The sequence below is a fragment of the Eschrichtius robustus genome, chromosome 9 (genome assembly GCF_028021215.1).
Source record: "Eschrichtius robustus isolate mEscRob2 chromosome 9, mEscRob2.pri, whole genome shotgun sequence".
Lineage (NCBI taxonomy): Eukaryota > Metazoa > Chordata > Mammalia > Artiodactyla > Eschrichtiidae > Eschrichtius > Eschrichtius robustus.
The window spans coordinates 976729-989041 of record NC_090832.1 but is presented as its reverse complement, the minus strand read 5'-3'; the positions used below and the strand labels follow the sequence as shown (position 1 = coordinate 989041).

General features: G+C 45.7%; 1 protein-coding gene across 2 annotated transcripts in view; it reads right to left on the bottom strand.

Moving 5' to 3' along the window:
* Nucleotides 1-7859: 7859 nt before the first annotated feature.
* The window catches only part of THBS2 (thrombospondin 2), a 28754-nt gene continuing 24300 nt past the window's right edge, over nucleotides 7860-12313 (bottom strand). For both annotated transcript variants that reach the window (XM_068550726.1, XM_068550727.1), the window contains exons 20-22: nucleotides 11965-12062; nucleotides 10688-10827; nucleotides 7860-9789 (exon numbers count right to left, since the gene is read on the bottom strand). In XM_068550726.1, the coding sequence (XP_068406827.1) occupies nucleotides 9782-9789; nucleotides 10688-10827; nucleotides 11965-12062 (246 nt within the window). In that variant the 3' untranslated portion in view covers nucleotides 7860-9781. The remainder of the gene's footprint in view (nucleotides 9790-10687; nucleotides 10828-11964; nucleotides 12063-12313) is intronic.

Below are 12313 nucleotides of genomic sequence, written 5' to 3'. Positions count from 1 at the left end.
ACACCGTCAGCCCTGGTCACATCACTGTGGTTCTGTGTCCACTCCATCTCTTTGGTGGCGAACCAGCTGCTTTTGGAGAAGAACAATGTAAATGCACGGCTTTGCGCTGTCCTGCGGGCGGGACGGGGCCTCCTGGGTGGTGCCGTCCCCCTTTGCAGGAACATCTATACACAGCCGCAAGGTAGATGTCCCGTGTTCCTGAGCTATGCCCGTCCCCTCAGACCAGCCCCAGCCTGAGCTGCAGCTGGGTGGACACGGCCATCCCTCTCTGACCCTTCCCACCTCAAGCACCGATGGTCTCCCATTTTCATCCTCACGGCCTCCTTCTTCCTGCTTAGCCCACAGGTGGGTGCAGCCCCAGTCATGGGACGATGAAAAGCACTAGGGGTTTGGGGTTGGGGGGAAAACGGCCTGGACTCCTTCCTTTCAGAGGGACCTTCTGTTTCCTCAAATGGGCCCGAGGACTATTGAGGTTGAATTGCCCACAGCAGTGACCCCTTGGTGACGGACACGTTAATCCCCTCTGTCACTTTCCGGATCCCACTCCAGCACCAGGAATCACCTCCAAGATAAGTGACCTGATCCCAAGCCCATGGCCACGCTCCCCTTTGGGGCAACCAAGCTGAGACAAAGCCCAGTTACAAAGTCTCCTTGGTTACTGGAGAATCGACAGAGAAACTAATCGTATCATCATAAAAGCCGTAACCTTCAGACTCTGTCAGCGTCACATCATGACCGTCCGGCCCTCCGGGAATGAAGCCGTCTGGCTGTCCACACGCTTCACAGGAAGCCCTCGCCCTGCACAGGCTCCCGGCTCTCCCTCTCTGCTGCCCCTTTGTCTGTGCCCCGGGGCTGGCTGTCCTTGCTCTGATGGCACAGTCTGCTTTTAGCAAATCAAACTGCAGGGAACACATTCAAGCTTTTAAAAATGCATTCCTCTGGAAGGTTACACCCAGGACATTTTGATTAGGATTTGGGTGTTTCTCCTTCAAGGTTAAGGCTTGGGGAGGTTCCCCTCCGTGAGGACGGCCTCACCTGAACCAGGCCGGCTCATCAGGACCGGATTTTCCGAGGGTCCCACCTTCTATTCAGGCTCAGAGGCTCCTCACAGGGGGACTGCATTTCTCACGCCTCCCCCACGTCTGGCCAGAAGCAGGGCGGCCGTGGGAAAGTGACTTGAGCCCTGCTGAATCTCCTCCAAGCCTCCTTGGCCTGGTTTGATTCCTGCGGAAGATTTAAGGGGAGTCCCCGCTGTAAGAGTTCACATTAGCAAAGGCTGTTTGCCAAGTCCCTTTGTCAGCACGCTGTCCCCCGGGAGGACCTGCCCACATACATCCACACAATGGTACGCGTCGTAGGTGTCAGGCTGGAAGAAGAACTTCCAGACACCAAGTATTCTAGAAAAGAGTGAGTTTATTGAGAAGAAACAGCAGAGTTAGGGAGGGCGCTGCGAATCCGGCGGGCGACTTCCCGATGGACCAGGGAGAGCCGACTTCCCAATGGACCAGGGAGAGCCGACTTCCCGATGGACCAGGGAGAGCCGACTTCCCGATGGACCAGGGAGAGCCGACTTCCCGATGGACCAGGGAGAGCCGACCCCCTTTGTGGGCTGGTAGCCAACTTTTATAGCCTCAAGACAAAGAAGATTCCTGCTGGCAGGATAGCATTAGGTGATTGGTCAGGACGCTACAAGGTGACTACACGGTGATTATTTTGCCTAATACGGAGTGCCACCTTGCAGAGCACGAGTGAGACTCTGTGAGCACGCCCCACCTGCACGGCTGGCAGCATCAGAGCTAAAGTCAGAACATGGGTGCCCTGGCTCCAGAGTCTGTTTCCAGCTCCGAAGTCACCAGGGATTAGCAGGAAGGGGACACAGGTGGGCCTGGGAGGGAGAGGGACCAGAGGTAAAGAGCAAGACACCCAGAGAAGGCGGAGGGTGGAGGGCGGCTCGCGGACATCGTCCCAGCTTCGCCCTGTCCTGTCCTATGTGTTTACTTTAAACCTTTGCTTATGCGGAGCAAAGCGTCAATCTAAGTTCTCACCTGACCAGTTCATTTACTATGTACTATAGATATGATCATGTAGTTCCCATTTTTACCTTAAGGTGAAATTCATGTCACCTAAAATTAATCATGTTCAAGTGTACAATTCAGGGGCATTTAGAGCACTCACAGTGTTGTAAGACTATCACCTCTGTTTAGTTCCGGAACACTTTTATCCCCATGAAAGAAACTCTTGTACCCATTAAACAGTCACCCCCATTCCCTCCTGCCCCAGGCTTCCGTCACCACGCATCTGCTTTATGTCTCTACAGATTTACCTATTCTGAATATTTCAAATAAATGGAATCATACAATATGTACCCTTTTGTGCCTGGTTTCCTCAATATTCAGCATAATATTACTTAGGTCCAACCGTGTCACAGCAAGTGTCAGAGCTTCAAACCTTTAAGGCTGAATAATATTCCTTTGTCTGGAATCCATTCATCTGTGATGGGCATTTGGGCGGCTTCCAGGTTTTGACTGTTATGAGTAGTGATGCAAAGAGCACACATGACACGTCCTTGTGTGAGTTCTTGTCTTCAGTCCTCTTGGGTTTATACCCAGGAGAGGACCTGCTGGGTCACGTGATGTCCCTGTGCTCCACTTCTGGAGGAGCCACCAGCTGTCTCCCTCAGCGGCTGACCCGCTTTGCAGCTGCAGCAGCAATACGCTCGGGCTCCAGCTTCTCCGCGCCCTCACCAGCACTTGTCCTTTTTATTATTATAGTGGGTGTGAGGTGGTACCTCGTGGTGGTTTCTCTAGTGACTGATATTGAACAACTTTCCACGTATTTGATGGCCATTTGTATGTCTTTAGAGGAATATCTCTTCAAAGTCATTGCCCATTTTTAATTGTTTTCTTTTTTTTCTTTTTTCTTTTGCCTTTTGTTTTGGGGTTAGAAGAATTCTTTATGTATTCTGGACACCAGACCCTTATCAGATCTATGATTTCTAAATATTTTCTCCCATTCAATAGATTGTCTTTTTACTTTCCTCATAAGGTTTTTTGATACAGAAATGTTTTTTAATTTGATAGAGTCCAGTTTATCTATTTTTTTTTTCTTGTGGCTCATGCTTTTGGTGTCATATTTAAGAATCCGTTCCCAAATCCAAGGTCATGATGATTTATCCATGTTTTTGTCTGAGAGTTTGGTAGTTTTACCTCTGATATTTAGGTCGCTGATCCATTTTAAGTTAAGTTTTGTATATGGAGTGAACTAGGAGTCAACTTTATTCTTTTGCACGTGGAGATCCATTTGTTGAAGAGACTGTTCCTTCCTCACTGACGACCTCAGGACCCTTGTTGAAAACTAATTGGCCGTGAATGTCTGGGTTTATTTCTGGACTCAGTTCCAGTCTATTGGTCTATGTGTCCGGCCCAGTGCAACACCACACTCTTTTGAACACTGTACCTTTGTAGTACGACTGGAAATCAGGAAGTGTGAGTCCTCCAACTTTGTTCTTATTTTTCAATTTTGTGTTGGCAATTCAGAGCCCTTGCAATCCCATAATGAATTTGAGGATCATCTTTTCCACTTCTGCAAAAAAAAGTTGTTGGAATTTTGATAGGGATTGAACTGAATCTGTAGTTTGCATTGCATAGTATCACTGTCCTAACAATGTTAAATCTTGCAGTCTATAAACGTGAGATGTCTTGCCATTAATTTAGGTTTTTGTTAATTTTTTCACAATGTTTTGCACTTTTTATTATACAAGTCTTTCACCTTTTAGTTGAATTTAGTTCTAGGTATTTTATTGTTTCAAATGCTATTGCAAATGAAATAGTTTTCTTAATTTTATTTTCGTATTACTTCTTGCTGGTGTAAAGAAACACAACTGATTTTGTGTGTTGATTTTGTACTCTTCAACTTTTCTGAATTCCCCTTTTTTCTCCAACTTTATTGAGATATAATTGATACCATTGTTTTAAGTTTAAGTTGTACCCCCATGTCCATTAGGGTTTTGTACACCCATATCCATTTTTTAAATCCCCCAATCCATTAAGAAAGAAAGAGCTTGGGAATTAAAAAGAGAAATTACCTATGAATGAGATATCATGGCATTCCAGTAATGGATTTTAGAATAGTCTGATATTGTATTCTTTATCAAACAACATGCAACAGCCCAAAAGGATAATCAGCTACATGAATAGGTTTTAAGAAACTGCCAGGATGGACCATGTTAACAAGTCTCCTTGTCCAATTATTTAGGACCCGAGCTTTGATCAGTCTGGGGTTGCATGTCCTATTCTGGAACTGGCTCGACTCACCACAGCATGGTGAAGGTCTCTCCTCCCCAACATAGCAAGAAACTCCAAAGTCTGGTAGAATTCTCCTGATGCTAGTCTCCTAATTCTTCCTTCCACAGCAGCTGAAATCTTTAGCTGAAGTGCCAATGATTCTTGTGTGCAAGATGGTAGTTTCTAAAGAAATGGCTCCTTATAGAGAGGCTGTATCTTCATGAGGCATGTGTATGTGTGTGTGTGTGTGTGTGTATAATATTAAATATATGTCATTAAATATTTTTAATATATTCATGCATTCTATATTAAGTGTACATGAATATGTTTTGTATATACAGATATATATCTTGTTTAATAATTGTAATTTATTCCTGAAACCATATTAAAGAAAAATAATTCAAATTTTTTAAATTGAACTATAGTTGATTTACAATGTTGTGTTAGTTTCAGGTGTACAGCAAAGTGATTCAGACCTTTTCAGATTCTTTTCCATCATAGGTTATTATAAGATATTGAATATAGATCCCTGTGTTAATCCTTGTGGTTTATTGGTTTTATATATAGTGGTGTGTATCTGTTAATCCCATACTCCTAATTTGTCCTCCCTCCCCCTTTCCCTTTTGGTAACCATAATTTTGTTTTCTATGTCTGTGAGTCTGTTTCAGTTTTGTAAATAAGTTCATTTGTATTATTTTTTAGGTTCCACATATAATGGATATCATACGATATTTGTCTTTCTCTGTGTGACTTACTTCACTTTTAGTATGATTATCGCTAGGTCCATCCATGCTGCTGATCATTTGAAAGTTTAAATGGGAAAAATTACATGCATTCTATCCCAACCCAGGATAACTGAACAATTTTCACAGGTAGAAAAATAAACCCACTGAACAACAAAACACATTTATATAAATAATAAACAACAATTTGGAAGTAAATTAATAGTACACAAAATGAAGTGTGGTCAGGTATTGTGGACTACACTTTTTTCCTCTCCCTACACTACGTTTTTCAAGAATCAACCCTCTGGGTGCAGACAGCTGTCTTGCAGTCAGACTGTCTTCTTACCATGAGGCTATAGCCCAGAAGAGGCCCCTCTGGCCAAAAAAGGCTGACCTCCCAAGAGCCTGGGGTCTGGGAACTGAGCCGGTGGCCAGGGTCTGAGATGCTGTGGGTGGCTGTTCCCCAAGCTGACCATCGGGTCCCGTCCGCACTCAGGCACTTATATAAGCGTGTTCGCTGGGATGGCCTCTGACCGAAGCTGTTGTGTCAATGGTGTGGAGAACGTGTCTTTGCTGGAAATGTCAAAATCTCACTTCTCACGTGTATTTGGTGTGTTTCGTAGCCACTCTACGAAAAAGTGACGGCTGAAAGTGGTCCAAGTTTCCAGGCCTCCTTACAGCTGAGGGACCTAAACTGAAAGGCAGTCGGGGAGACAGCCTGTAATCTCAGGCCCCCTGCCCTGGCGACCGGGGACCCGCGTGGCCTCCACGGGGCTCAGGGCCTCCTCCATGTCCACCACTCAGGCGGCCACACACAGGGGACCCTGGACAGGGAGGACCCAAGTGGGGCGAGTTCAGCCAGGGTCAGACGTGGAGGCGAGGCCCAGACGTCTTGGCAGGAATTCTGCGGCTTCCCCAAAGCTGAGGTCCCTGTCTGCCCAGCCCGGAGTCTCCATCATCTCTGGACCCCTGCCCTCTGCCAAGTCACTCCCCTGGGAGCAGGGGCCCGGGCTTGGCCGGGCCCAGACAGCCCCGCTGTTCCCTCCTCTTGCCCCGGGATTCCGGGGCGTGGTCTGTGGGGTCCAGATGGGGATCCTTTAGTCCTTAGCAGAGCCGTGCAGGCATCCGTGATTGCATGACCGGGGCTACGGAGCTGTCCGGTGGCAGCTCCTACGTGTCCCCTAAGCCCACGCACCACTCCGCTCCCGTGGCCAAAACGCCACTTTGTGAAGCTCAGACTAAGTGAGCAAAACCTGCCTGAGACGTTTAGACCCACAGCAACCCCCGGGCAGTGCGAGAGGCTGGCAGCCAGGGGTGGCGGAGGGCTGTGCCTCCACTCTGGACCCTCAGCCGCTGCAGACTCCACACTCCCTGGCTGCGGTGCCGTGGGAGGGCGAGCTGGCCTCTGGAGCCCTCGGACCCCTGCACCTCGGGCTGGATCCCCCGTTCAGAGTCACCCGCAGCTCCCCTAGATAAGGGCTCAGGAAGCGCGGCCTGAAGGAGCACAGCTGGGGCAGGGCCGGGCTCTTCGTCTCTTCTTTCAGGGAAAATGACCATGCACAGTTTCACCTCGTGTGTTAGAAGCTCACACAAAAGGAAAAGACTCTCCACAGAGCTGCCCTGCACGTGGGCCACCTAGCCCCCCGTCAGGCCACAAAGACACTAAGAATTAGTTCTGGGACTACCAGGCCGCTGACAGGGAGTCTGTCAGAAATTGTATTTTCAATAAACTTCCCCCAAAAGCTGAATGTATGAAAACTGTATCTTGTTTTAATGTCTTGACTTCTCAGCATCGTTACTAAACACATGATATACCTGCTGGTTCACCAGTGAAGCGCACGTGAGGGTCTCCCAGTGGTTACGTTACCCACAGTCAACCCTCACCCTTCTCCTCATCTCCTCGTTTCTAAACTTCTCAAAGGCTCTTGGGTCACTTCTGCAGGTCTAGTCTCTTCCTCCGTCTCCATGTCTCCAAATCCACCCGTTCTCAACCCCAATCAAGGCCGGGGCCTTCGGCTCCATCCCGTCCCCGCGGGAGGCCTTCCCTACATCTTGTCGCTTCCCTGGCCGACTCCTCCCAGCCTATTTCAGCCAGACACGCTTGTGTTCCCCTCCATCTCCCCGCTCCCCCTGCATCTCTCGCTCTCACGTTTCCCCTATAATTGACGCCACCGTAATGCTCAGAAGTCCCAAGAGCAGGGGGGCAGCCAGAGACACCCCAGGCCGCCCTGTGGCTCTCCTCCCACCCCTGAGCAGCTGGTTTGCTGCCCACGTGACGTCATGATCTGACACGTGTCCCACCGGGTCTTCTGCTGCTTCTCGCTCCGGCTGGGAACGAGACTGGGTCATGGAAGCAGCGCTTGTATTGATGAGGGGCCCCACGTGTTGCCCCCTTTTTCTGAGTCATCTCAGTGGTGCTGGCACTTACTGCACTGCTCTGTCCCCTGTCGCACAGCAAGAAGCAGCGGAGGATGGCTTCCCTAAGGTCGTGTCGTAGCGCGTGACCCGGGCGGCTCCACAAACCATGACGAGACCTGCCTTAAACAGCTTCTTTCCGTGAAGACCCCAAACGGCATCTCAACCTGAGACGCGCACGAGGAAGGACTGTCACGGAGGAGGCTGTGTCCCTGGCCCAGGGGACAAGGCGTCAGCCGGGGTCCCTCTCCTTCCCCCCGGCAGGAGCCCTGCTAGCTCTTTAAAAAAGGGAGAGAGATTCATTTATAGAAAACCTTTTTACAATTTATTTCCTGTTATGAATCTTTAAAGTATAAAAATGAGGCTCTAGCTAAATGCAGGGTTTCAGTGGTGAAATTTTGACAATGTGAACAAATAAATAAATATTTACAGTCTGTCAAAACAAAAGAAGTTTTATCCATCTGTACGAGAAGTTTGTTTTTTAAAAAAAAGACATAAATAATTTACAAAAAAATATGGTACATTCTAAATATTCACATCATCATCAACCCACGCCACCGTATTGTTCGGCCAAACACCACCGACACAGAAAACCTACACACTCTTCACAATTGTTACATTTAATGAAGTCTCCCAACACTTCCTTGTCTTGGGAATACAGTTCCACCAAAAAAAGTAAAAAGTGCAGCAAAATGAAAAGAAAAATCAACCTCAAAGGAAGCAACAAATGTAACTTTATCAGACGGCATGAGCAAATGAAGACAAAGTCATGGACCCTCTCCCTACTTGACAGAGGAGTGAAATCGCTATTAACAGGAAGAGGAGAACAGTTTGTCCGCATCAGATCAACAAGACAAAGTCTTCTTCCTAAACCCCTATGTGGAGTGAGATTAACTAATATTTCCTGCAGAAAGGTCATGCAACTTAAAGCAAAAAATAAATCAAACCTGTGTATATGACAATATGACTGATTAAGGGGTATGTCTGCCGAGGCAACACTGGTTTATCCTCAGCATTCCAAGTCTTTAAAATCCTATGTACAGCAGATAGATAGCACTAAAAAATATTGAATTAAAGTCACCGGCAACAGTATATATTAAGGTTCCATTATAAACTCTTCATTATTATTTATTTATTCTATCACATTTTGCAGCATGTTTTATGATGACAACATAATATTATAAAGTCTTGTATTTTGAAGATATTTTGCGGTAACTGTATCTTTATATTATTATATGCTAGTTATATGTTTACTTTTAGATATTATACTTACATAAGTGCTACTTGTCATATTTAAAATAAGTTATTGGTGAACGGAACTGCATTCTATATCCACTTAATAAATATTAGCACAACATTTATAACTGGAACCTTAATGGAATGTGTTACCAAGTTAGGTAAAAGCAATCCGTCCATAGTTTCAAAGCCTAGAATAGGGATTAGATGCCAAAATGCATTTGCTGATTTGTTTGTCTGCCGACTCCTCCCCAGCAGCTGGGAAAGGAGCTCCAGCAAGGATTCTAGGGATCAGACTGCGGAATCAAGTGACAACTGGCCACGAGTTCTCTCAGGTCCACAATGGCTGGAGGGGCCAACCACGGTGACAGCACTTCGCTCGGTTAAGCCCTCACATAGACGGGGCTTTGCCAGGCCCACGACTGGACCCACATTAGAGCCGTTTTGCCAGGATATTCCTTCTTTGATGAGACAGCACCAGGGAGGGCTTCCATTGTAGGACAAGAGAGTGGGGGAGGGGTATTCATTTACTCCCATAATTATTTTTGATGTTCCAATTAGTTACTTGACATCCCACATATGTGACTGGTATCTCCTGACCTCTTTCTGATAATGGCATTACTGCAGACTTGAGTTGACCCTTCTTTATAATTGACCTAACAGGATTTGGGTGCTCTCGCACCAAACTTAAAGCACTGGAAGTAGTGTAGCAATATTAAGCATAAATGCTTAATTTATGACAATTGCTTATACACAATATTCCCTTCAACTCCATATACACATAAATAAAATAAGTGCTTACATTTCATACGTAAACGTCATTCTTTTTAAGCACACAAGAGAAAACAATGTAATATCATGCTCGATTTTCACGCCACATAAAGTCTCATAGATCATCAAACTGTTTTTCCTGTAGTGGGTTGGATGTTCATTTCTCGTTTCCATTAATATTCATCCTCTGAAGGCACGTGGGCTTGGGTTGATGACAGGAGGTGAAGAACCACTCGAGGCTGGGGTCAAGGACAGGAGATCTGCTAGAGAGAAGCTGGGAGAACTGGGATGGACTGAGGTGTCTGGGTAACAGCGTCTACAGTACTTTGCTGGAAATACAGCAAATCTTGTTCAGACATCTGCAAAACACAGTGAACAGAATTTGGGAGATTGGACCATGCATTTTATTTTGCTTTATTTTGTTTAACTATAACCTAAATATCACTATTTCTATTTTTTAAAAAAAAGGTTTCCACAATATGGATGGATGTGTGAATGGTTGAATGAATGGATGGATGGTGGATGGATGGATGGATGGATAAATGGAAGGATGGAAGGATGGATGGATGGATGGATAGATGGATAAATGGATGGATGGATGGATGGGTGGGTGGATGGATGGAATGAAGGATAGGGAAAATAACACCTCACCAGAATCAAGAAGACAAATCAACACTCTTGTTGTGTGATTTTTGAGAAGCATCTCTGAGCCTTACTTACCTTATCTGTAGAATAGGGATATTTTCATATCTACATGAAGACACAGGCTTAGACCACATAGAAGCCAAGTTCCCTTCAGATCTATAATATTTTGATTCAGATATGCTCCTAGAGTGATAACTGAAGAGAACCTTTCCCTCCATCCTTCCTTCCTTTTTCCTTCTTTCCTTCCTTCCTTCCTTCTTTCCTTCCTTCCTTTCTTTCTTTTTTTCTAGCAAAGATAGCAATCTAAAATGTCATTAAGGGCCTAGAAGGTGTAGAAAATATAAAAAGCTACGGGATAGAGTAGAGTGGGACAAGTAGAGCCTGTGAATAACTTAAAAGTGTTTGTCCTACCAAAGACATTCACACTGAATTTAAAACAAACAAACTGACAGACAAAACCAACTCAAGCTGACCAAAATAAAACATCTGCCTGACAGGCCACCAGCTTATTTCCCTGATGTGTAGCTTTTGTAAAAGGAAAAGTAAAATATGTGTTCCTTCCCCATCCTCTGTGCCACTCACGGCCCCAATGAATAACGTTCTCACACCCACCTCTGCATTCATATTTCAGGTCCGAGAAGTAGACCATTTCTTGAGAGAAGACAAACAGACCCAGCCGCCCACCAGCGTAGGTTTGGTCATAGATGGGTCCTGAGTCCGCCATGACCTGTTTTCCTTCATGCACTAAGACTCTGAAAACAGGAAAAAAGGAGAAAGAAAGAGAATGTCAGCTCTTTGAAGCACATTCACCAGAGGGCAGGAGGTCAGTCTTCTCCTCACGAGGCTGGCCAAGAGTTACACAGCACCACCCCAGAGCCCTCCTTCTTCCCCATGACTCACTGACAATCATCCACCCAAGCATCCAAGTCGTCTCCACCTTCAGGAGTCATGGAACAGTTTAGTGGAGTCAGGAGGCCCCTCCCTCTGCCTAACCCTAACTCTAAGCCTCCCCCATGTCAGCAAGCTCCTGGTCTTCACACTGCACTAAAACCACGAGCTCACCTGCTTCCTCCCCACAAATTGTGAGCTGTGTGATAGCAAGGACCAGGTTCCACCCTACACGTACAGATGCACTAAAGCTTCCCTGGTAGGAGAGGAGTGAATAAACAGGGACACTCCACAGAAACATCACACCCCTGCCACCAGCCTGCACCTCCCCTTCTAAGACGTGCTTGTTGTCACCGAGGACATGCACACACTCCTGGTGAAGAATCAGACTGGCTCATGCTCTTAGTGACTAAGTTTAACTTTGCAAAAAATTTAAATTTAAATCATCCGTATTTCATTTTATAAAATTAGAAATTCTCCCAGCTTAAAAAAATAAAAATAAAAAAAGTTGATTACAAATGCTGTCATGCCAAGAGAACAAAATTCTGTTGGACTGATTTGCCAAAGTTTTGTTCAAGATGTGTTTTAAATTCAGCCATTCACAATATCAGAAATAAATAGGAACCTGTGCACCAAAGAAATCACATGCTAATTCACAAAGATGCAGTTATTTTAACTGCACTTTCCCTCCCATGCCCATAACGTTCATTAGGAGGAGAGATGCTTATCACCTTCTGGGTTATTTTAACAAGTTTGATTTTTCTTCTCTTCAACAGTTTTGTTTTTGCTTTTTGCTTTTTTAAAAAATGTGAAGAAGATGCTGGACAGAAAAGAGAAGGCACTTAAAGTGGAAGAATCCAGGGGACAGCGTACAAATTAGAACCCACTTTGGCTTGTTCCTCTGTTAGTGTTCTAACTTGCCATCCAGTGGAAAGATGTTCTTGGAATGTGAAAATTACTTGGTAGAAATACAGCTGCTACTGAGCTACCCTCTCACCTACCTTATGTAACCTGTCTTAGGTCTGTGGGTCAGATGCCACCTGTAGGCAGTGTAGTCCTTCCAGCCAATATTTTTGGGGTCATGCCATAACGTGCGAACCTGAGGAAAAACATCACTTGTGAGTATAATTGGCACCCTGAGTCTTAACCACAGTTTTACGGCACAAAGGGGGGAGACGAAAACATTACTCTGCTAAGTAATCCCTATGACTCCTGCTGCCACATCTACCTCCGATATATTTCATATTATAAATCTCTAGCATGAGCAAAATCCACTGATAGGCAACAATGGAGTTCAGCCAAAGAGCACAGGCATTTGGGCCGAGTCACAGATTCTCTGCTTCCTCAACG